This window comes from Mustela lutreola, chromosome 3, assembly GCF_030435805.1.
Source record: "Mustela lutreola isolate mMusLut2 chromosome 3, mMusLut2.pri, whole genome shotgun sequence".
NCBI classification, from domain to species: domain Eukaryota; kingdom Metazoa; phylum Chordata; class Mammalia; order Carnivora; family Mustelidae; genus Mustela; species Mustela lutreola.
In genome coordinates this window covers 9,752,256-9,776,257 of record NC_081292.1, presented here as the reverse complement: position 1 = coordinate 9,776,257, position 24,002 = coordinate 9,752,256, and the positions used below count along the sequence as shown (strand labels likewise).

General features: G+C 41.8%; 1 protein-coding gene across 3 annotated transcripts in view; it reads left to right on the top strand.

The window, feature by feature from the left end:
- Window positions 1-11,289: 11,289 nt before the first annotated feature.
- EFR3A (EFR3 homolog A) overlaps window positions 11,290-24,002 on the top strand; it is a 114,183-nt gene continuing 101,470 nt past the window's right edge. For all 3 annotated transcript variants that reach the window (XM_059165607.1, XM_059165605.1, XM_059165606.1), the window contains exon 1: window positions 11,290-11,544. Coding sequence is in view for 1 of the 3 variants with exons in the window: in XM_059165605.1 (XP_059021588.1) it covers window positions 11,535-11,544 (10 nt within the window). In the remaining 2 variants the exon portion in view is untranslated. The remainder of the gene's footprint in view (window positions 11,545-24,002) is intronic.

The window sequence follows — 24,002 nt, the reverse complement described above, 5'->3', positions numbered from 1 at the left end:
GATCCATTAATGATCCTGATGAATTTCCTTTTAATTTTAAGTCATTTTGAGCTTGCTGCATCCTGCCCCTTATAGCCTCATAATAAATTTCCTCTTTGTGTGTATGTATTAAGACTATATTAACATGATTTCTGATACTTCCAAATAAGATATGCTCAGTTATAGATTTTTTTAATCCAACAAATTGTCTTGTACTGAGAAGGTATTTAATTGAGCAGTAGTTCTAAGATCTACATTTCCATCAATTAGATAATAGGTAAATCTGTTTTTCCTATATTTGGCCCAATAAAACTTTTTTTTTTTTTTTAAGTAGGCTCTATACCCGATGTGGGGCTTGAACTGAAGACCCCAAGATCAAGTGTTACATACTCTACCTATTGAGCCAGCAAGGTACCCCAACCCCATAAAACTTTTGTCTTTAATACACCTTACATACATAATTTCATGCATTGCATTTCTACTTGTAAAATGTCATCAACTTCCAAGTAAGCTATTGATTTAATCATAGTGTTGTGGGAAGAAACAAGAAACTCAATGAATGTACTTGTATTTTAAAAAGCAATGAATAGAGCATACATTTATTTATAAAATTATACTCTACTTTCTCATTAATTTCACAATCTAAGTTTGACTTTAAACCTTCTTCATGTTTAGCATCCAAAGGTTCTTCTGAGTCACATTTGTCTCTCAAGAGCTATGTGGATAATCATGAAGACATGCTGATTTTCATGAACCTGATCTTGGCCTCTATTGCAACTTTTGCTTTGACAGTAGTGTTTTGAGGCTAGTCAAAGTATATGAGAGTTTTAGCTATATTTACTATCTGATTAAGTTCATAGTGATGAGACAACAAAAGGCAATCCGAGGGCAAAAGGCAAAGTGACACTCTACACAACCCTCCCTAAGGTGGGAGTGGGAGATGTGTGTATTTCTCAGGCACTCATGACTGCGCAAGAACAAAGTAAGGAAAAAAACAAATGGTCAGCTGATAAAGATTACAGTCATGGAGGACACGAAGCTCCATCAGTTTGTCACTGTCTTAATGATTTACAAGAAAAACACAATCTTGAGAATAGCCAGGCCTCCAGGAACCTACAGATTCAATTTCCTGGAGCCCTAACATCACCTTCCCCTCCATAGGATAAAAAACCCTACATAATCAGTCATTCCTTATAATCCCTGTGCAGCTCTTTCTGCCCATGGGTCCTGTCCTCAGGCTGTAATAAAAAACAAATAAATAAATAAATAAATAAACTTTTTTGGCACCATAAAATGTTTCAATAATACTTTCTCTTTTTTTAATTTTATTTTTTTATTAACATATAATATGTTGTTTTTTTTTTCAGGGGTACAGGTCTGTGAATCACCAGTCTTACACAATTCACAGCACTCACCATAGCGCATGCCCTCCCCAGTGTCCCTCACCAGCCACCCCATCCCTCTCACTCTCTTCTCCTCTAGCGACCCTCAGTTTGTTTCCTGAGATTAAGAGTCTCTTATGGTCTTGACCGTTGAGCTCAAGGATCCCTCATCAATAGCATCGTGTGTGTGTGTTATTTTTTTGCTTAGTTGCATTTTCTCTCACTGAAAGTAAAAAAGTGTCTCTCAGAACCAGTTGGAAGCATTTACAAATGGAACTGTGGATGATGAATGATAGCTTGCTGCATGATATTGTCACACTAATTCCCCTTTGAAAAGTCTCATTATTGTTGTTATTATCAATATTCTAAATAGATGTATGATCTACTTGAGGAGATGGGCCATTTCTACTGTTTTTAGTTTTACTACCTGCATACATGATAGGTTTTGCTTTAATGTTGCATTCTAGTCTAGTCCTTTGAGCTCATCTAAGCAACAAGCAGGAATGAAAATTCACATTAAAATTTGACCACATGGGGTCCTATTAATGAGTGTAATGCTGGAACAATTGCCTGGGATCTATTTGATTAAGGCAGAAACTTAGACCTGTCCTTCCAAGGCTGGGCCCTTGCAGCAGACATCAAACATCAGGCGGATCCTTACTCCAGAAACATTCAAAAGCAAAAAACCATACACCTTAGAAGTGAGCAAATCTGGTGCTCTGATTTTATAGCTCAACTTTTTGAGCCCTGAGCATTTTTCAATCTTACATTAGATACCTCCATGGCAGGATATATTTGCTCTCTCTGATGCTCCCAGCACTGCTGTATTCGCTTAGTGCACATTTTAGATGTAGCACGGTCATTTGAGTCATGCATTAACCAAAAATACATGGAATTAATTTCTCCAGTGTGATATTGTGATTTATCAAAAATATAAATATTTGGTCATTCAGATGACCAATATATTCTCTTTGGTGGTTGTCTAAGTCCCTGGCTCACAGTTCCTAAAATCTTTGGAGTTTCTTGTGATGAAGGAGATAAAAATGTATTTTGTTATGTCAATAAGGTGACTTTTGGAAAGCCCCAAATAACCTAAGGGTGGAGGTTGGTTACCAGGAGAACCAACCACGTGATTAGAGGGTTGGAACTTCCAGTCTCCCACCCCACACCTCTGTGGAAGGCAGGGAGGTTGGAGATTAAGTTTAATTGCAGGTGGCCAGTGAGTTAATCAGCCATACCTGTGTAACGAAGCTTCCATAGAAACCCAAAGGGCTGGGTTTGGGGAGTTTCTCGGTTGGTGAACACATGGGGACTTGGGGGAAGTAGTATGCCTAGAGAGGTCATGGAAGCTCTGAATTCTTTCTCCACACTTTCTCCATACTTGACTCCACAAATGCACCTTATGCATTTCTTCCATCTGGCTGTTCCTGAGTTACATCCTTTTATAGGAAACCAGTGAGCTGTAAGTAAAATGTTCTCTGTGTTCTGTGAGCCACTCTAACAAATTAAACCCAAGGAAGGGTCATGGGAACTTTTGATGTATAGCCAGTTGGTCAGAAGTACACGGAATAATGTGGACTTGCAACTGGCATCTGAATTGAGTTGCCAAGGAGGGATCATTAGAACTCCTCATCTAGAGCTGGGTGGTCATGATACAGGCAGGCTATGGCCCAGGACCAGAGGGGATCCTGTAGGACCAACCAAGAGGGTCCTTGGCTTTGCACAGGTTAGAAATCAAATGTGAGCTCAGAGGAAGTGAGAGCAGAGTTTTTTGAAAACACACAGAGAGAGAGAGAGAGAGAGAGAGAGAGAGAGAGAAATAGAGCATCCGGGAGATTCAGAAACGAAAGTTCCTCTCAGGCATCCAAAAACAAAGACCAGTGTTTAGGTGTCCTCGGTAAGTCACTTGTGCCCTGGAGTCAGGGGTCTGATGAGTCAGTGGTCTTGGAAAGTTCATGAGGATAACACCCAGTCACTTCTTAGAGGGTATCTATGGGGATGGAAGACTCCAAAGACATCACTGAGCCCTTGACCTTGACAAGGAGGACATTATCCATTCTATAAGATGTATATAAGGCAGAGGTGCAGGTCCTAGAAAGAATAAAAGTGGGGAAGGGGCAGAAAAAGCCATTTTTTCATGGAGTCTCTTGAATTTCCCTGTGTCAGGCAGGAGCAGAGGTAATAGCCTAGGTTTGCCCCTGGTGGCTGGCATCCATAGCTGGGGATGGTGCACTATGGGGAACAGTCTGGTAGGACCAATTTCTTAACTCATGGAAACGGTCATTATCTCCAGGTAGTATCAGAATTGAGTTGAATTGTAGGACACCCAGTTGGTGTCCAGAGAATTTCTTGTTGATGTGAGGAAACTTTCCCATGTCTCCTCCCCAACCCTCCCCCTCGAAAGTGATACCTAAAATGCTAGCTTAGGCCTAATTCTTGCTCTCTTATTTATTTTACTTATTTACTTATATATGTATTTTTAAGTAGACTGTGCTTACAACCCTGATATCGAGACCTGAGCTGAGATCAAGAGTCAGACACTCTACTGAGCCACTGAGGAACCCCTAATTCTTGCTCTCATAAAATAAATACATACTGTAGTTGAAAATACAAGACCTACAGACCACTCAAATTGTTACTCAAAATACAGTCCCCTTATTTTCCAATAAAAAGTGTTATACAACATTCTGGTATTACACAACAACTGGTTTCAGCCACCTACTCGTAAGATGTTTGATTTTCTTCTTTCCTTCTTTCCTTCCTTCCTTCTTTTCTTTTTCCTTTCTTTCCTTTCTCTCTCTCTTCCTTCCTTCCTTCCTTCTGTCCTTTCTAGTATTCCCAAGCAGGTCTGCCGCTCCCATTCCTCATTTCATTGGATATAAGTAGGGCTTGACTGCAACAGGGTTTCTGCATCAAAGGCATAAAATTCTGGCTTTATTTCTAACTACCCTTTCCTCCATTCACGATTCAAGGTAAACACAACTAGCAGTGATATTATCTGCGACTCTGTTACCTTATGTGAGACAAATTTCATAGACTGTTATATTTGCCTCTCTTATTCTCAGTAGCTACATGAAATTCTGGGATGGCACGATTTATGCACAAATATTTCTCATAGGAACTTCACAAGCATTACAGGTCCCATTGGATGCAACAGTTTAAAACTTATTTTCACTTATTTGAAAACAATATTCAACTGTCACCATTTATTTCCATCTTCTCTTTTTTTTTTTTTTAAGATTTTTATTTATTTATTTGACAGAGAGAAATCACATGTAGTCGGAGAAGCAGGCAGAGAGAGAGAGGGAAGCAGGCTCCCTGCTCAGCAGAGAGCCCGATGCGGGACTCGATCCCAGGACCTTGGGATCATGACCTGAGCCAAAGGCAGCGGCTTAACCCACTGAGCCACCCAGGCGCCCCTATTTCCATCTTCTCAAGCAAGAGGAAATCTGACAACTATGTGGTGTTTGTGAAAGAGGACTTTACCTACCATGGTTTTGACCTCAAACTTCCTTATCGAGCCTTTGTGGCTTATCTCTTAACTCAGGTAAAAGACCCCAGGGGCAGAGCATCTTGTCACCAGAACTGAAACTACCTCCTCAAACAAAAAGGACTTCCCTGATCCAGCAAGACTCTAGGTGACCCCAGGACAATGATCAATGTGACTTCCACTGCCCACCTGCAGGGACCCACAGACTTTTGTCCCACGTTTTCCTTCTATAAAGCTGAAAGTATTTTTGGCACTATGGAGACAGTCTTTGAGATGTTAGTCTACTGTCTTCCTGGTGGAAGCCTCGCTGAAAGGAATCCCTTTCTTGTTGTACCACCACTGTGTCTCTACCTTTGGATGTTGTTAGTGGCTGGATCTAGTCTGTTTAGGACCCCTGGATCCAGGTGTTCCTGCACTCCTGCACCTGACTCTAATTGCAAGTCAGTTTCCAGCCTATAAAAAAAGAACCGATACAAAACTTACTGACTTTGGGTGGTGCCTGGGTGGCTCAGTGGGTTAAAGCCTCTGCCTTCGGCTCAGGTCATGATCCCGGGATCCTGGGATGGAGCCCTGCATTGGGCTCTCTGCTCAGCAGGGACACTGCTTCCTCCTCTCTCTCTGCCTGCCTCTCTGCCTACTTGTGATCTCCATCTGTCAAATAAGTAAATAAAATCTAAAAGCAAACAAACAAACAAAAAACTTACTGACTTTGGGATGCCTGGATGGCTCAGCTGATTAAGCCTCTGCCTTTGGCGCAGGTCATGATCCCTGAGTCCCAGAATCAAGTCCCACGTTGGGCTCCAAGCTGAGCAGGGAGCCACATTCTCCCTCTTCCTCTGCCTCTACTCTCTCTCTCTCTCCGTCAAATAAATAGATAAAATCTTAAAAAAAAAAAAAAAAAAAACCTATTGACTTTCTTATAAATCTTTGAAACAGTTGGAAAACATAATTTTTTTTCTGAAGTATTTCACAGTTATTCTGAAAGGAAAACTGGAAAAGAGACAATTGTTGCTAGCTCCACTTAAATCTAAATATACCTTCTCCTGTCCAGCCCTCTGATTTCCTCATCAGTTGATTCTTTGTACTACCTATAGTTAGGAGTTTGGGTTTGGGGGCCAACAAACTTGAGTTCAAATTCCAGGGCCATTTTCCCAACTTTAATCTAAGCTCCTCATATTAAAACGATGGGGATATTTATCTACTCAGGTTTTGTGAGGCTAATGTCTGGAAATGCATGTAAGATACTTAGCATGCTACTTGGAACAAATTAAGATCTTGATAAATTTACTTCCTATAAATTTTTTAAGAATATTTTTATTTATTTATTTAACACAGAGAGAGAGATCACAAGTAGGCAGAGAAGTGGGGGGTGGGGGGTGGGGGGGGAAGCAGGCCCCCTGCTGAGCAGAGAGCTGATGTGGAGCTTGATCCCAGGACCCTGGGATCATGACCTGAGCAGAAGGCAAAGGCTTAACCCACTGAGTCACCCAGGTACCCCAACTTCCTATTAATTTTTTTAAAAAATTATTTATTTGAGAGTGGGAGAGAGCATAGCAGGGTGGGGGAGGGGAGAGAGAGAGAGAGAAAGAAAGAGAATCTCAAAAAGACTCCACGCTGAGAGCAGAACCTAGGCAGGACTCAATCCCACCACCCTGGGATCATGGCCTGAACTGAAATCAAGGGCTGCACCCTTAACCGACTGAGCCACCCAGGCAACACCCCCCACACACACTGTAATGATTTTTATAAAATAGGGATTAGTTAGCTACAGTTGGAATGATAACTAGTAAGAGTGATTATGGAGTGCATAACTAACCACCCCCAAACTTAAAATGAGTTGCTTAAAATACCCATTTATCTCATGCTCCTGTGGGTTGACAATTGGGCCTGGTCTCAGAGGGGCAGTCTTTAACCCACGGAGCCATCCAGGGGCCTCAGAGAGGCAGTCTTAATGTTGGTCTTGGTTATACTCACTCTTCAATCCTTGCTGAACTGGTGGATCACTTGGTTTTGCCTAATTTATGGTGGCCTCATTTGGAAGGGCTGGGATGATTGGGGCCTCTCCTCCAAAAGGGAGCCCAATGTTCACATTTTCTAAGTCTCTGCTTATGCAGAGTTTGCCATTGTCTTATTAGCCAAGGTTGTAAGGCCAGCTCAGATTCTGGAGTGGAGACAGTGGGCTTCTTTTGGGAGGAGTCACCTGCAAGAGTATGCGCACAGTCAGGGGAAGAATGGGAGGCTATTGCTTCCGCTCTACCACAAAAGGCCTCTTCCATTCTTTGATGTATTTGTTTGTTTGCTTCTTGTCTCTATGTCTTTATGCTTCTCTCTCCATTCCTTCCCTGTCTTCCTCTTTTCCTCCCTCCAATATTTACTTGGCACCCAATATGTTCCCCATATAGGAGATACAGCAATAAATAAGATTTGATTCCAGTTGTCATAAAAGTCTCATACAAGACTCACCACTCAGAATCCCACCACATTTAAAGGAGTACTTTTTTTTTTCTCTCCTTTTAGCAGCTCCACTACATTTTGTGTTAAGTGCTAAAGCAGTTTAGTAAGTAACAATAAGAGATAATGCTTTCCTCTAATTGTTTAAAATGATAGTGTTTCTAAGAAAGGGTTTCCAGCTGTTTTGGCTGATTTAATCAAGAGCTCCTAATTATCTCAGAAATTTTGCTCTCTATCTATTTGCAATTGTCTTTACAAAGCACAGAGGACTATGATATTTGGCTCATGGGATGTTCAGGAGGTTGTGCCTTGCACTGTGTTCCAGTTGGCCCAGAAAGGTTGGTAATGACCTTTTGGATAAGAGGTTTATCCTTCCCATTTGTTCTCATGTATGTTTGCAACTAGTATGACTAGTACATGAGCGAGAAAATTACTCTAGAGTTCTGAGGCCAGTGATCTCAAAATGCATGAGCTTATCTGATAGCAGAAATGGCCCAATGACAGGTGTATGACTCTGGATTAGAACCCCGTCTTGCTTACTTCTTTCCTAAGGCAATAGAGTTCAGCCTCGCTGCCCCAAAACCCCTGGTGAGCTTTTAAACTGGGTCCAGGCCCAGGTCATGCACCAGACCAACTACGTCAGAATCTTGGAACTAGGATCTGGGGGTGGATATTCTTTAAAGCTCCCCCAATTAGTTCAGAGGTCAGTCAAGTTTGAGAACTACTACCTTGAGAAGATTCACAGAGCATCACAACCAAAGAGAATGTCTCTTGATTTTGATTTGAGGAAAGTAAATCCAGAGAGGCCATGGATTGTCAAAAGTTCAGGTAAAGGGGAAGGCAGGAAGGATTCCAACTCAGGTTTGCTAAATCCAATGTCTGTGCTTTTTTTATGCTTCATGAGAGCTGGAAAGCCCTGAGTCACTCTTAAGCAATGGCAGACAGAAATAAAATGGAAAGAAATGACACAAAAAGGGCATATCCTTGGTATAAATACTGATCAAGAAGGAAAACTAAGCAATGAGAGCATCAGATTATATCATGATGACCTTTCGGGAATAAACTTTTGGGGGAAATAAATATCTTTGCAATTAATTCCTATAAACTGTCAATTTGCTGGCAATTACCTTGGAACACTAAAACGTGTGCCAATTAAAAGTGAATTGTCTCTGTGCCCAATTTAGAAATTGGAACAAATAATGGACTAAACTGGAAGCAGTTATTTTGGGCAATTTGACCAAAAGCTAATGTTCCAATAGGATGCCAATGACAATCTTTTTAATATCGTTTTAACTGATAGTATCAGGCAGGCTTTTTTTCTGGAAGAGGAATCTGACCCATTTCTGGGTCAGCCAGACAGGGTGTGCAAGTACAAGTACTGGGCAGTGTGAGGACTGACAGATGGATAAAATGTATTTCCTACCAGCCCAAATAAAGTTTCAAAAAGGGAGTACTGGCAGAAGGGATGGATGGGTGTTTGCAAGCCAGAGGTGGTCCAGGAGAGGCTACCAGTCTTAGATCAAGTCTAAAGAAAGTGGTAGCAGAATTAGTCCTCTCAGAGAAAAGGAGAAGGGGGTACACAAACAGAGGGTGATCCAGAGGATTTGATAGGGAAAAGGGGTCTCTGTGTAAACCAGACCATGTGTAAACCCAGAAAACACTTAGGTATGTTGTATGTGATCAATAACAATTATGAAGTTATTATTCTTGACTTTCAGCTGTCCTTTCCCAGAATCTTTGGCTGCTGATTTAATTTCTGGCAATGATACAAACCAAAAAGCCTAGGGGATTAAAAAAAAAAAAAAAAAAAAAAAGAACCAGACTCATTATGGGCCAGACTATCTTAGGACCTTTGGGATTTGCATCTTTTTTTTGAGTGATGTAAACAGAGATGTCTGTCCTTTGGAATCATATCCTCCTTTGGCTTACAGGGCACTGTGCCCTTTGGATCTCCTCTATCTCTTTCTCTTTGGCTCCACACCCTCCCTCAGCAGGGTTTCTCTGACTCCTGACTTTAGCTTCTGGTCTGTGGGCCAAAGCTTCCCAAATCTCCAACCTTGAGATACCTCCATCTGCCTTCAGCCTGGTATGCACACCTGCCTTCAGAACTCTTCACTAGAATGTCTCCCTTGGATGTTGCCTCAAGCTTAATGTGTCAAAGAGAAACTCACATCCTCTCTTCACACCCCTTCCCTAAAACAGCATTCCCTCCCAACTTGTCTACTGCTTTAGACAACTTTGTCTACTGCAGTATCATTCATTTTCTTCTTTCAGCCTTGGAGTTACATAACTAACAGATGCCTCTCTTTTGCTCCCAAGCCAGCAGCCAACAAATCCCAGGGATTCTTCTGCTGCAGTAAGATTCATCTCATTCCTTTTCCATAGTCACCACTAAGACCAGGCACCTAACATTCTCTTCAGTGTCAATCCTAAGGACTCCCCTCCGTGGTTTCTGTATCATGGTGTCTACTATGCAGAACCCTACTTCTGATTATTCAATGCCACTGTCCTCATAGAGAGCCTAGAATGGTTTCTCAAAGGACAAATTCCAAGTTTGCAAGGTTGTTCATTAACTAATTCTATTTTACCTGGTTTTTTCCCATAGTCACTGAATGAATACACACTTTGTTAAATAGTTACTAAACAAAAATGCTCTAGCCCCCTACTGTGTGCCAGGTAGGGATACATAAATATGGACTATGGTATTTGCCATTTTCTGAAAAGCACATAGTCCAGTGGTGGAATGTGAGCCCTTATGACAGTCTGGTTAAGATTCAATGGGAAAAGTGCTACAGCAGAAGCAAGTTAAGATACGTAAAATGTCTCAGGGCAAAAACTGGGAGCAAGAAAGATGTAGATGATAAAAATATGCAAAAGTGCATTGAAGGGTAAGTTAAGTGTTGGCTGAGCATTTGGTAGTTTGGCTGTTACCCTTAGCAAGAGAAGGTCTGGTATATAGCCTCTGCACACACTCTCCTCCCCTTCCACCAGCTTCTGTGATTAGCTCTTTATTGCCCTCCACCCTTCCCCAGCCTCTTCAAGGGCCCCCCAATTCTTGGCTAATTCAGATTCTGCTTTTCTCCAAGTCCACCCGAAACTCATTTCCCCCAAGCGCTTTCTGACCCCTTATTTTCATCTTCTTTCTCTTCTTTCAGTACTGCGTGGTATCATTATCTAACCAGAATGCTGGCCCTACTCTCTAGGACAAAGCTTCTCAAATATAAGTACTTAATTTGAATTAATTATACGTGTGATTCAGCGGGTGTGGTTCAGGAACCATGAATCTGCTTTTCGACAGGTTCCCAAGTGAATCAGGCACCAAAAGATCCTGAACCACTTTGAGAAACACTGTGGCCTCTAGTGGCTTTCTCCTATTTTTCCATACACGCTGTCCACAGCCCCCGGGGCCTAGCAAAGTGTGTGCGCTCTGCTGAACGCTCATTTCGGTGACTGATAGATACGATGTTTATTAATGACACTGAGTCTGGAAAAATCCAGGGCGCTGGATTTCCGCTTTTCCCTATCAAGTGGATAGAACCGCTCTCTCCCGAGACTGACTCCTCAGGCGTAAAATGTCTCTGAAAGTCACCCGCGGGGAAGAGAACATTACATTTCTGTCCTCTCAAAAAACGCTCTGCCATCACCCCGAAGGACCCCAGGGCGTCTCTGATCATGCTGTCAGAGAAGTAGAACGCAATGCAAGTTCAACAGCTCATACAAAAAAGCCCCCAGGTATTCCATGCACTTAAAGCAATCCTGCGCACCCTCACAAAATCATCAAGCGGTGCAAGTGTAAGACGTGGATATCGGAAAATGCACCGCGAGCAAGGACTCGTGGAAAGGAGTATGACTCAAATCAGTCAAAACAGAGCCCCAAGTTATTCCAGACGGCTGACGGCCCTCCCCTAGTCCCCGCCCCCTGCTCCGGCAGTACCGCTCCTGGGCGGAGCTCGGCCGCAGGGCGGGGGCGGGGCCGGCGCGTAGGCGACGGGATGACGTCAGGGCGCGGGGACGCCCAACGCGGCGACCGGCGCACAGCTGGGCCCGCGGTGGCTGCTGTCGCTGGCTTCGCGCTGCGGGAGCCGCCGGGTCCGCGTCCACTCCCTCCGCCCTTCGTCATTCGCCTGGTCCGGGGCTCCGCGGCCCGGCGCCGGCCCGCCATGGTGCGGTCGGCGAGCCCTGCGCGGCCCAGCTGAGCCTCCGTGCGGCGGCGAGCCCGGCTCGGGGTCACCATGCCTACCCGTGAGTGTCCGGCCGAGGGTCGGGCCGGGCGGGGGGCGTTGGGAAGCGGCGGCCGGCTGGGCGCGCACTCCGGGGTGCCCCCTGCGGCGGCGGGGAAGCCGGGCCCGGCCGGGCAGAGCCAGGAAGTGCCCGCGACCCGCTGAATTACTTTCGTTTCGGCTTAGCCTTCCCGCGGGGTGGCGTGAGCCCGTTGCACAGACGGGGAAACTGAGGCCCGAGCGTTAAGGACGCTCGGCTCGTAAGTGGCCGAGCTGGAGTAACGTAGACTTGTGGGACTTCACGAAGTCCACGCTCTTTCCGCAGTCCTCTACAGAGCCAGTGGGGACTTGTTGGAAATGCTGAAGATAACTGCGGCCGTGTCACCTACTCACTTCCTCAGGAACTAGGCATCGCCTTGTGGGACGCACGGCTCCGGGGAATCCGGGCCCAGCCCAGAGCTCTTCCTCGAGGGACGCGGAGTTCCCGCAGCCGCCCTGACTTTCTCCTTGTCCGTAACGCGCGGGGGTGGCTGAAGTAGGTGCTCTTTTCCGACTTGTTTAGGCGTCTGTGCCCCAAAATGTGGCTGTTGGAGCACCTGCATCAGATTGACCTGGCTGCTGATTAAAAATGCTGTTTAGGGTTCCTCCCTAGGCACTGAGACACCGTAGCTTGGGCCCCGGAATCTGTGTGCTTAATAAGTAGCCTTGCTGTTATTGAGGGACACCAAAGTTTGAAAACAGTGGATTTGGGGGACGTTTTGGACAAACTGGGTAAGCAGTATTACTAATGACCCATTTCGGAACTACCCAGAGAATTACCATGTGACTTTAAACCCAGTGGCCCGTAAATAGATCTGTGCAAACTAAAGAGATTCCCTAATCTTGGACGGGAGGAAGCACGATGACTGATTAGAGATTGTTTTCAATTAGGGCGCTTTTGAGTAAGTGTTCCATATTGTAAAATCTGTAAACACTTGTAAATAGCTCCTAATTAGCTCATGTTATTTAAATTCCTAACTCTTCACCGTCCTGATTTTGGTAGGCATAGGAGACACTGGATTTCCAGGTCAGCCAAATGCATGTTTTGTCTCTTTGAGGGTAAAGAGTTATTTCCGGATATTAGAAAGGTTTATGTAATGCTGTGAATGATCTTGATGAAACGATTACTTTCAACCGCTCCTACATGTGTGGGTAAGGTGGATTTTGTTTTCTGAACACAGTAATGTGTGCCCTTAATTCATGGTCTTGAATTTTGTATTCATTTAATATGTCAGCGGTTTAGATTTTCATCGTATTCCTCTAGACTAGAGGAATATCATCATAATTATAATTACAATTTCTAAATTCATGTCATTCAGGGATATTTGAGATTAGTATTGTGCTACTCTTACTGTCTGAGAAAGAAAAAGGGAGGGAATAAAAACCTCTTCTTGAAAGTTAAGGCTTCAAATGGAATTTATTGGTAAAATCACAAGATAAATATGTTACAAATTAAACAGATTTTTAGTTCTAAGATTAGCTTCATGGAGTGGATTTAGGAAACTTGTTTCTTTTCTTTTCTTTTTTTTTTTTTAAGATTTTTATTTATTTGACAGAGAGATAGAGTGAGCACTTAAGTAGGGGGAGCAGCAAGCAGAGGGAGAGGGAGAAGCAGGCCCCCCACTGAGCAGGGAGCCACATACGGGACTCAATCCCAGGACCTTGGAATCATTACCTGAGCCAGAGGCTGCTGTTTAACCACCAACTGAGCCACCCAGGCACAGAAATATATGATTTACAGTGTAAAATGAACCATGCTGTGTTTGCATACTTAAGAACGCAGATTTTATGACCTGATTGGAAGGCAAGTGAAATGTTTGAATTACTTGTCATTACTGTTAATATTTATTATGGTACAGTTTCTATGACTGCATGAAAGTGGTACCAGCTGGTAGTACTCCTGTGAAGTGGTGTTCAGGTTGCTTTTTGTCTCCTTTTATGGCCAGAACCTCCAGAAATTGCTGGGATAGTTCAGCAGACAGTGGTACTTCTCAGAAACTCTGCCTGTAGAATAAATTTCAACTTAAGAAGAGACAGCAAAATTATTACTTTGGGAATTTTCTTTTTCATCTTTGGGGATGGTTTTAGGATGTAATCTCTCCAAATAAACTGATTTTTTTTTTAATGTTGTTCAGAGGCTTGTTTGTAAGCTCATCTAGTTAATCCTTAAAGCTCTAGTGAATAAAGGTAATGCTTTTCTCTTAGAGATGATCACTAGCATCTCTCAGATTCTGTAATTCTGAAAGTGACCATTGCTCCAAGTCTTGAAATGATTCTACTATTGCTGTTATGTTGCTTATTTGGAATACTGATACTCTCAAATCACTGAAACTGGTGTTAATCAGCAGAATCTGATGTAGCATGGTACACCTCTGAAGGCTAAGCAATTGCATTATCTCATGAATGTTAATGGTAGCTTCATTGGAATTATTTTGGAGAGCCATGCTCTTTTTCAGAAAGCAACTACCTGGAAGAATGTCTGATGGGAAGGTGCTACGGACACAGGGGCAGTTCTGTGATTGTGTCACTCTGTATTCAGCCAGTAGTTTGCAATAATCACTAAGCACAGATTTCAAGAGTGTTTCCCTAAATGATCTTTTCAAATCTACAAACTTATAATTTGATACATAATTTCTCTAGAGGCCTTTATTTCTTCCTGTAGTTTCAAAGGACCATTAAGAAACATTTTGATGGTAAAGATTTTCAAACTCTGAATCAGAATTTGAGTGGAAGAAATGTTAAAGCTTCTTAAATCCAGTCATTTTCTTTTCTTTTTTGTATCAGGAGACTAAGACTCAATGAATTTCAGTTACTTGACTAAGGTCACACCTGGCTTGAACGCAGATTTCCTCTCTATAATCCTTAACCACAAGGAGCATAGATGAAGTTTATTTTTGGTTTTCTAGCACAAAGTTGATCTTAGTTTACCCTCTCCCTCCAATTTTTTCTGTGAGGTTACTCAAGGACAAAAGTAAACTTAGCCAAAACTCAAGTCAGACATGTGAGCTTACAAGAAAACTTAACATGATTGTTTTTGTTTCAGTCTTGTCACAGGAGTCTGGGGGAAGAAGGCCAAGGATTTCACTGACGTGCTCAGTAGATAGCTGGTTGTATAGGCCCACAGACTTTCTTTTTGATTAACTAGTAATGTGAAAGAGGTTCTGTAGCTGGTATTTTGCCTAAAAACAGGTCCAGTAAAATGTGCTCTGTTATGATCTATGTAAAGGTATTGTATATGGCTAAGGGGAACTGAAACTGTTAGCCATTTTTTGCTCTATATAACTATACTTTCAGTAATTTGTGGTTAAGGGCTTTCTTTTCTCACTTAGATGTTGGCATTGATATCTGGTCAAATTTGTTAGACTGTGGTAACGTGGTCATTCTATATTTGTTTTTTCCCAGTTATGAGACTGATTATATTTGACTTATTTTCATTTTCCATTCTTATGAAAGAGGTGCAAAATACTGATGAATTGTGAAGTGAAAGACAGATGCTGGTTGAGGTGTTTCCATTTAGAAATGCATTACAAGCAAATGACCTATTCCTGGCTTGGGAGCCATTTGTGTTCATTTGTTCTCTATGCCCTTCCTTGCTCTTCCCCCCAGTACCTATGTGTACTGCCAGAATTATAGCTCAAGAATTTTCTTAAAGTGACCTTCGGCTTGACACTGGTTACTAGCAGATCTCATCTTTCAGTCTGTTCCCACTCATGGGACATGTGACAGTAAAGGTGTGATATAGGTGGTGGGAGATAAGGCTGGAGGCGATAGGAGCCAGAATTTGAAGGATCTTATATGCCATGCATTGAGCTTGACTAAAATTGTGTTCAGTCTGTCACAATCACAGTAATGGTGACTGTCCTTTTTATAGGCATATTAGCCATTTCTAGCATACTGATTACTTTATAAAAACTGAAACTTGCTATTAGTAATAGAGAATTAATGATTGGATACAGTATACTTTGTGCTTTACATGAATTATTTTATTTAATTATCTCTTCCTTTGTGGGAGGCCCAATTTAACATAGAAATAGAGAGATTGAATTTCAAGAAAGTTAAGTAACTTGCCTATGATAGTAAATTGTGATATAATGATAGTAAATGATAGCAAATTGTGGAAATGGGATCAGAACTAGATGCATCTAACTTCTGAGTCCCCGTTATTTTTTCTAACTATGCTGCTCTGAGCCAGGCAGGATTGAATCTACCAGATACCATCAAAAAAATTTTTTTTTTAACACCATTACATTTGCTTAGCACTGTGCTTAATTACATAATAGGTGCTTGGTAAATGTTGAATAAATGAATGATTGAATGTTAACTGGAATCACAGAAGTTATTCTTCGGACACCAAAACCTGAAATAAACTTTTTCCCTTTAAAACAGTGCTATAAGAGTTCTGTAATTTATGATTAAGTTCTTAGCAGGCCTGCCTTTAACATTTGTGAGGCCTGAGACAAGAATACAAATGGAAGCCTGCAAATCATAGTCTTAATCACGATTTCTCAAACTTTGCTTTGTTGATGTCTCGGATTGGATAATTTTTTGTTCGGGAGGTACAGGGCAGTCGTGTGCTTTGCGAGATGTTTTGCAGCAACTCTGGCCTTTACCCACTAGAGGCTTGTGGTAAATTCCCCTGTTCCCTAAAGTCTTGGCTCTCAAAACTGTCTCCAGGCATTGCCAGATGCTCCCTGCGGGGGTGGGGAGGTCATAATTGTCCCTGGGTTGAGAACCACTGGTTTAAAGATTGAAATGTTGTAGATCAGGCCCTGCCTGCTGCCCAGAGCCCTGCTTTGCCATCTAGGGTCCCTGCAGCCTGCTCCCCAGAGATTGCCTTCTCAATCTGAAGGCCCAAAGGAGCATGCAGGGATGATTGAGTCAGCAGTGACCTGTTGGGTCAGGGCAGGGTCTTTCCTGACCCTAAATTGCGGTTGACTCAGGTAACATTACTTTAGGGAGCCTGGACTGCTTCCCCTTTGTCCGTACCTCGCTTTTCCATCTCTGGATTTCCACAGTTCCAAGTAACTTTGCAGAGCTGAACTATGGAGATAGAGGCGTAGGTGGAAAGAGTGAGCCCAGCATTCTGGGGAACTTGCCTGCCATTGGGGGTGATTTCGGGTTAGCTGCTTAAAACAACTTCAGTGGTTTTCAGTGTTGCCTCTCTGTCCCCTCCTCAGCCCACAGATCCCTGTAAAAGGAAAAAAAAAGTCCTTTGTTGAGGGGGGCAGAGACTGTTTTTTTTTTTTTCCTTAGTCAAAAACGAGGGTCCTAGTTCTTAGGAGAAAGCTACATTTTACCCATTATATTGCTCTGCTGTGGTATGGAACGACCCAGTTTTCATTAATGGGGTTTCTGTAGGAATGGGATGGATTGCCGAGGACAAATCTGATTTCATGTACTCTGTCATGCTCTCTGTTTGCATATTTGTTTACTGCTGCCTACCTTTAAGTATTGTTAGATAACATGATTCCAATTTTTATTAAAGGAGGAATCAATATGCAGGTATTTTTATTTCTATTTTATTTTGGTACAAAGAAAGTGGTTTAGTTAAAGCACGGGGACAGGACCCGCCTATGTGGGTATTTTTATTATATTTCTGAATCATAGTCTTTGTGTATGAACAACCAGCTCTGTTATAAACTCCACTTTAAACTCCACTGGAGGATCCCCGATCCCCTGTGTAGGAAGGGAGTACCTCTTTATAGTGGTAACAGGAAGGTTTTTATTGATAACACTGTAGGAAACGGGTCCCTGACATTCTCAGAAATGAAGAGGAGGGCACACAAAATCCCAGTATGCCCCCACCACTTGAAGGAGGAAAGGGTAGACCAATAGCAAAGATATGAGATGTTTGTCTAGGTTAGGGATTCTTAAATATTTTTGCAAAATGAATCCTGTTGAGAATCTGATGCACACCATGATTATTCTTCCCTAGAAGAATCCTTAACATTAAAATATTGCCCTGAACTGGCTGTTTGTTTAGCCTTCAGGAATGAATTTTGATTAATTGATCAAATAAGTATTGACCGTATATGGGAAACCATTTTATTTGTTGTGTGATTGCTATTGCTGTCATGTGCTAGGTGATGTAAAATGCTCTGACTTACTTTGAGCAGTGGTTGGTGAATAATGTTGTTTTTTAATAGGAAGTAAAATAATGGGGCTTTTTTTATCATTAGTATTTTATTCTGAAAGGAGGAAGAAATAATCTGATTTATTAAATGGTGGTTTCAATCATGAAAACCTGAAAGGTTAAGATGAATCATTATGTGTGGGTTCAGTTTATGGAGCGTTTGTAGGGGAGTGTCTGTGTGTGTGTGTGTTTGAAACAATTGTGCGTTCTAGAATGAACATGATTCTAGGCAAATATGATGTAAAATGAATGCTAGCATTTTCTCCTATGATTAATATGTCAAACCTGTCAAAATTCTCTCATCATTTGTATTTGTCAGGTTCATTCAGTTCTTGAGATGAGCCTGCTCTTGCATATGCTCTAAAGCAAATGGGAGCTACTATAACTTTTCTTTCTTTGTAGGCTTTCATAGTCTTCCTTTTGCACATGTGTTTACTGCTCTTTAGCTTCAGGTATTTAGGAGATAGGGTGATCCTATTTTTATTAAAGAAGGAGTCGCTACACAGGTTTTTTCATTGTACTTTTTTTTTTTTTTAGATTTCATTTATTTTTATTATTTATTTGAAAGAAAGAGGAGAGAGAAAGCATGAGAAGGGGGAGGGTCAGAGGGAGAAGCAGACTCCCCACTGAGCAGAGGAGCCTGATGTGGGACTCTATCCTAGGACTCTGAGGTCAAGACTTGAGCTGAAGGCAGTCTCTGAACTGACTGAGCCACCCAGGCGCTCTCATTGTACTTCTGAATTAAGAGTTTGCTGTATTCTAAAATTAGGCATTAAATCTTTTGCTATACGATCTTCAAGAAGACTTGTTCCTTCTAAATGCTTTTTATTTATTTTGTTTGTTTGTTTTTATTTGTAGTTGGTGGGTTATTTAGCTGTACCTCTTTATTTTTATGACCTGAACTCCAGGGTATTCCTGCTGAGGTAGTTTTCTGGGTAATGCTAAGTGTTCTTCACACCCCTGGTACTTAATTGGCTTTTTGAACAGCTGTCTTGGCAATTTGCTACAAAGTTCTCTGTGATGTGGTTGTACTTAACTTTAAATGGATCTCACTCCTGGTGGGCAGAGAAAATGAAATACAAAGTGTTCAAGTTTGCTGTCATCAATTCCTCGAGCTTCATAAACTTTGCAGAAGGTACTGTGTCAGGCCAAAGGTCTGGCTTAGAAATTGAAATGAGTCACCCTTTTATGACATATAACTTAAATTAATGTTTGAACTTAGTTATAAGTGTTTTTACTGGGTGTTTGTTGTATTAAGTGGAAACTAAGAGATACTTACATGTAGTAGGATTTACATAATTGTACATTAGAGGTAGAAATACTTGATGAACATATTATCTGGATCAGTATGTTATAAGGACAAGACAGTTGTGTCTTGGATTATTACCATTTGCTATATATGGTTCCAGGAGGGCTTCTGTGGAGAGAAGAGCACTCCAAGCGAATGCACAGTAGCAGGGATTTGGGGTGTAAGTCCTTTATGCATTTTCCCCGTTCTCTTAGCTGGGCTGTACTCTGTGGACCTCAGCAGGCCAGTTTCTTCTTCACTTCGAAGTACCAGTTAGAAACAGACCAGTTAGAAGCATCTTGTCTACTCCTTGCCACCTTTTCCCTTGGTTCCATCCTGATTCTTTGCTTGGTCTTCTAGCAGTGGGAAGCTCTCCCAGGTTTGTCTTCCTGCAACAGGTTCATTAAATGGCAGCAATTCAGGTGCAAGAAGAGAGTGATAGATGCCTGTTCCAGGTCAGTTCTGTTTATATTGCCTTTATGAAAGCTCCATTCCCTGGCACAGGATTCTCTTTGTTAGGTCCTGAGAATTCCATGTGGTTCTTGACCCATATTGGAGGGCGGCACAAACCTTGAGCTGCCTTTAGAGCCCAAATTTCCCAAGTGTCTTTTGTGGACATATAATACAGACTTGTGAGTGGGTGGGCTGCTCTGCCTGACCCAGCTTCAGCTCAAGTGGCTCTTTTTACGGGGGGATTCTGCATTTGGTTTCAATAGGGAAATAATGTTGGCTGCTTCTAAAAAATTTGAAATTTGTAGTCTCAGAAGAATATTCCCTCTGACAAAAACACAAGGTAATTTAGAATCAAAAGCTTAGTGATACACCAAAGCTATTTGAGCTAATGGTGTCTCACGTGTTTTGCTCTGATGATCTCCAGGAATGGAGTTGTCTTATCTCTTCCTGTGGTCCTTTCAGTCATAGGTGCCGTCAGTGTGCTCTTGCAGTCGCTTTTCAGCTTTTTTTGTGTTCTGTTTGGATTTCTCTTAGAGATACATCATTCAGCAAGTTATTTTAGTGTCTACATGTGCACTGCTGGGTGGGGAATATAGAGATGAATAAAGCAGTCTCTAGCTTTAAGAAGTCTGTAGAACTTTGTGTAGATGGCTGTAACACACAGAAGGAAATGGTGAGCACCCTAGGAACTGTGCCGTGGAGTTTAGAGGAGAAAGTGGAGGGGAAATGTGAGTAGAAGATGGCATCGGAAGCCTGAGGAATCATAGGAGAAGCTTGGATTTGGGGACTGGGTTTCAGGTGAGTCATACAGGTAGAAATAACCAGCAGGCAGTTGAAGTAAGTCATTGGCACTGGGGAAAGTGAAAGCTTTAAGGCCGTGTGTGTGTGTGGGGGGGGGAGGTAATTTTGTCTTAACACATTTATTCAGTCCCTGCTATGTGTCCGTTTTTATAGACACCGAGGACACAGCAGTATCCTCATAGTGAGCATGATGGACATCATTGTGGATGTCATGCCCGCTCTCTTGAAGCCTAGTCTGCTGGGGAAGACAAGTCAAGGACATATAATTACACTGACCAGACAGGGAGCTTTGTAAGCACTTGTACCTGTTTCCTTTGCCTCCATACATAGCTTTTGATACAGTGCTTGGCGCATGGTACACATTCCTTGTATATTTGTAACATGACTCAGATTACTAAAAGAGAAGCATTGGTTGCTATGGAAACACATAAGTGAGGTTGGAGGGAGAACAGTTAGAGGTTATTAAAGTACAGTTATCTGAGTGATGGGCTATGGACTTGGATAATGGCAATGGGGTAGATTGCAGTGGACCAGTCTGTATACTGCTGGGGACGTACAGGTGACAGAATTAATTGGATGAGGGGTGGAGGGAGAAGGGGAGTTGGGATTCACTCTGAAGTTTCAGGTGTGGTTGTTTGGGCGAATTGCTCTAGTTTGATATGGGGACTTTCTGAGGAAGAGCAATTGGGGAAATTAATATGGGGTGTCGAGTCCATTTTAGGCTGTGGTAAGTGTGTGATGCCTGAAAGGACATTTGGAGTGCATTTGTAGGAGTTGACACTGGGCAAAGTTACTAAAGGATAGGCTGTAAAGACAGAAGATGATCCTGGAGGAACATGTCCTCTTAAGGATGGAATAGGCAGAGGAACCAAAGACGAAGCAGGTGGGGCATTGCTAAACCAAATACCACCAGGACAAATGCTTGACAAGAACTGTGTTTAAGACTCAAATTGATGAAGTTTTAGAATGTGAGTGAGGTTCAGTGGGGGGTGAGGCCCAGAGCCGATGATCAAGGAAGAATTCTTGAGACATCTTTGGTGCAAAATGGTGGTTTATTAAAGCACGGGGAATAGGACCTGTGGGCACAAAGAACTGCTGCCCCGGGTTGTGAGGGGTGGCAGGTTATGTACAGTGGGGTTGGGGAGGTAAAGAAAGAGCGAGGTTTCAGTAGGACTTTCATAAGCTAAAGAAGACTTACAGGATACCAGATACCAGAGGCCTTGCCATTGTCAAGGTTGTTTTCCCCTTCTTAGCAAGGTATTAATGTTAAGAGTTAAGATTGCTGGGAGATTCCTAACATATTCCTCACATATGTCCCACCCAGGTGTGGGGGTGGGGGAAGGTTTTAAGGTGTCAGCTTTTGCTTGGTCCTCAGCCAGCCTTCTGTTCCCTCATCAAAATGGCAGTGCATTTATAGTAGCATTTCAAACATTCCAATAAGCAGGAAAAGAAAAAAACAAAGCTGGATAATCTCTTACTGTTTGATCTGATGCTATGACAATAATTTATGAAGTGTTAGAGAAAAAAAAATCTTATTTTAAAGCTTGGGGATCCAAAGATGATTATGTGTCTTATTCATGGTATGTACTGTGCTGTAGTTACGTCCTTAACTGTCTTGTACTGATTTTTAACTGGCGGAGGAGAGTGTCCTACTATACTTGGTTGAGAGGATGTAGACTCTTTTATAACTCCTGTGTAGACTTGCTTAATTCTGCAGTTTGCAAGTGAAGATTAAGGCAGCTCCACATATGTACTATAAAATATTTCATGTAGAACTTAACTATTAACTTATCTTTTGCTCTCTTTTTTTGGAGTCTCATTATCATGTAGATTTGTGAAAGAACCCAATGATTTGCTGGCAGCAGATACAAACTTAACTGGCTGAGGAACTGCTTTATTTCACAGAAGTGAGAGGCATAGGCCCTTGAGCTGTCCCCTGAGCACCTCTGTTAGCTCCCTGAGCTCCTGGCACTGTTTTCTCGCCGTACACAGCTAATCCGCCTCTTTCCCTCCTCGTCCATTGTTCTCTGTGTATTGACTCAGTGTAACTCAGTAAGCAGCCTCTATTCTCTGTTTCAGCAGCATAGAAATATTGCTGCTCTTTTCATTGCTGGCCCTAATAGGGTACAGCAACATGCTGGCTAAGTAAGGGCTGAACAATTTAAAAATGTTTAATTTCAGTATAGTTAACATACAGTGTTCTGTTAGTTTCAGGTTTACAGAATAGTGACTCAGCAAATCCATACATCACCCAGTGCTCAAGACAAGTGTACCGTTTAATCCCCATCGCCTATTTAACCCATCCTGCTCTCTGCCTCCCCTCTGGTAACCATCTGTTCTCTTTCGTCAGGAGTCTGTTTCCTGGTTTGGCTCTTTGCGCCTTTGTTTTGTTTCACAAATTCCACATAGGAGTGAAATCCTATGGTATTTGTCTTTTTCTGACTTATCTCACTTAGCATACATAATACCCTCCAGATCATCCATGTTGTTGCAGATGTCAAGCATTCGTTCTTTTTAATGGCTGAATAATACTCCATTGTGTGTGTGTGTGTGTGTGTGTGTGTGTGTATGTGTATGTATCCCATCTTCTTCTTTCTCCATCTGTCATTGGACACTTAAGCTGCTTCCATAATTTAGCTATTGTAAATAATACTGCAGTAAACATAGGGGTGCATAAGGGCTGGACAATTTTAAAAGCTTCATGTCCAGTGGTTCTGAGGACATTAGGACACAATTTAGTGTGGTTTGGCTGTTGAGCTTTTGTTGGGGTGGCAGTTGATTCCACCAGTCTTAATTCTTTTTAACCTAAAATTGCATTGTATTTGAACCTTGCTAAACAATTTAAGTATTTCCATAAAAAATAATTTTCCACCATTGTTTTAAATTCTCAAGAGTAAATAAGTTTCACTAATTACAGTAATAAAATGAATAGTACAAATGTATATATATTTACAGGTTCTTCTTTGTGTATAACATCACAGAAAGTTGCTGGGTTTTTTTCTTCCATGCGTGTAATACTGTCTTATCTTTGAACTTGAGGAAGATTTAGTAACACATTGAAACCTATGGCATCAGATTTTAGTATTCGATTCATTAAAATATATTAGAAAATATTAGAGTGCATTAGAAAATATTAGAGTGCATTCTTAGAGTTTTGATTAACATAAAAATCAGTTGTGTAAACTAACCATAATGACCATAAGGTATGTGTGTAATAAATTAAAAAAGGGACGCCTGGGTGGCTCATTCAGTGAAGCCTCTCTGACTCTTGATTTCTGCTCAGGTCATGATCTCAGGATCCTGAGACCAAGCCCTGAGGTGGGCTCTGTGCTCAGCAGGGAGTCTGCTTGTAATCTCTACCCCCTGTCCCTCTCCTTTCACTCCTCCCCGCCTTTCTCAAATAAATACATAAAAACCTAAAAAAAAAAAAAGAAGTCTTAGGCTTTTGATTTTGTGTTACCAAAATCTTGTGTATGAAGTGAATACAAAATGTTTAGTGTCTTTCTGCTTTGGTTAGAAGTTTGGGGAGACTGTATCAAACACTGAACTTTGACAGTTTAAATTAGTAGTTTAATATTTTTTTATTCAACTTTGTACTTAGCAAGGCTTATCATCAAGCCCTATTATTTTGCTGTCTTTAAACTTGGGATAAAAAAACAACTTAAAATATACATTCTGTTTAGGTACATAATTACAGTGCTACCTATCTTTTCCTTAACTGTTTAATCAGAAAATTTAATCATTTCAATTCAAATGAAAATCTTTA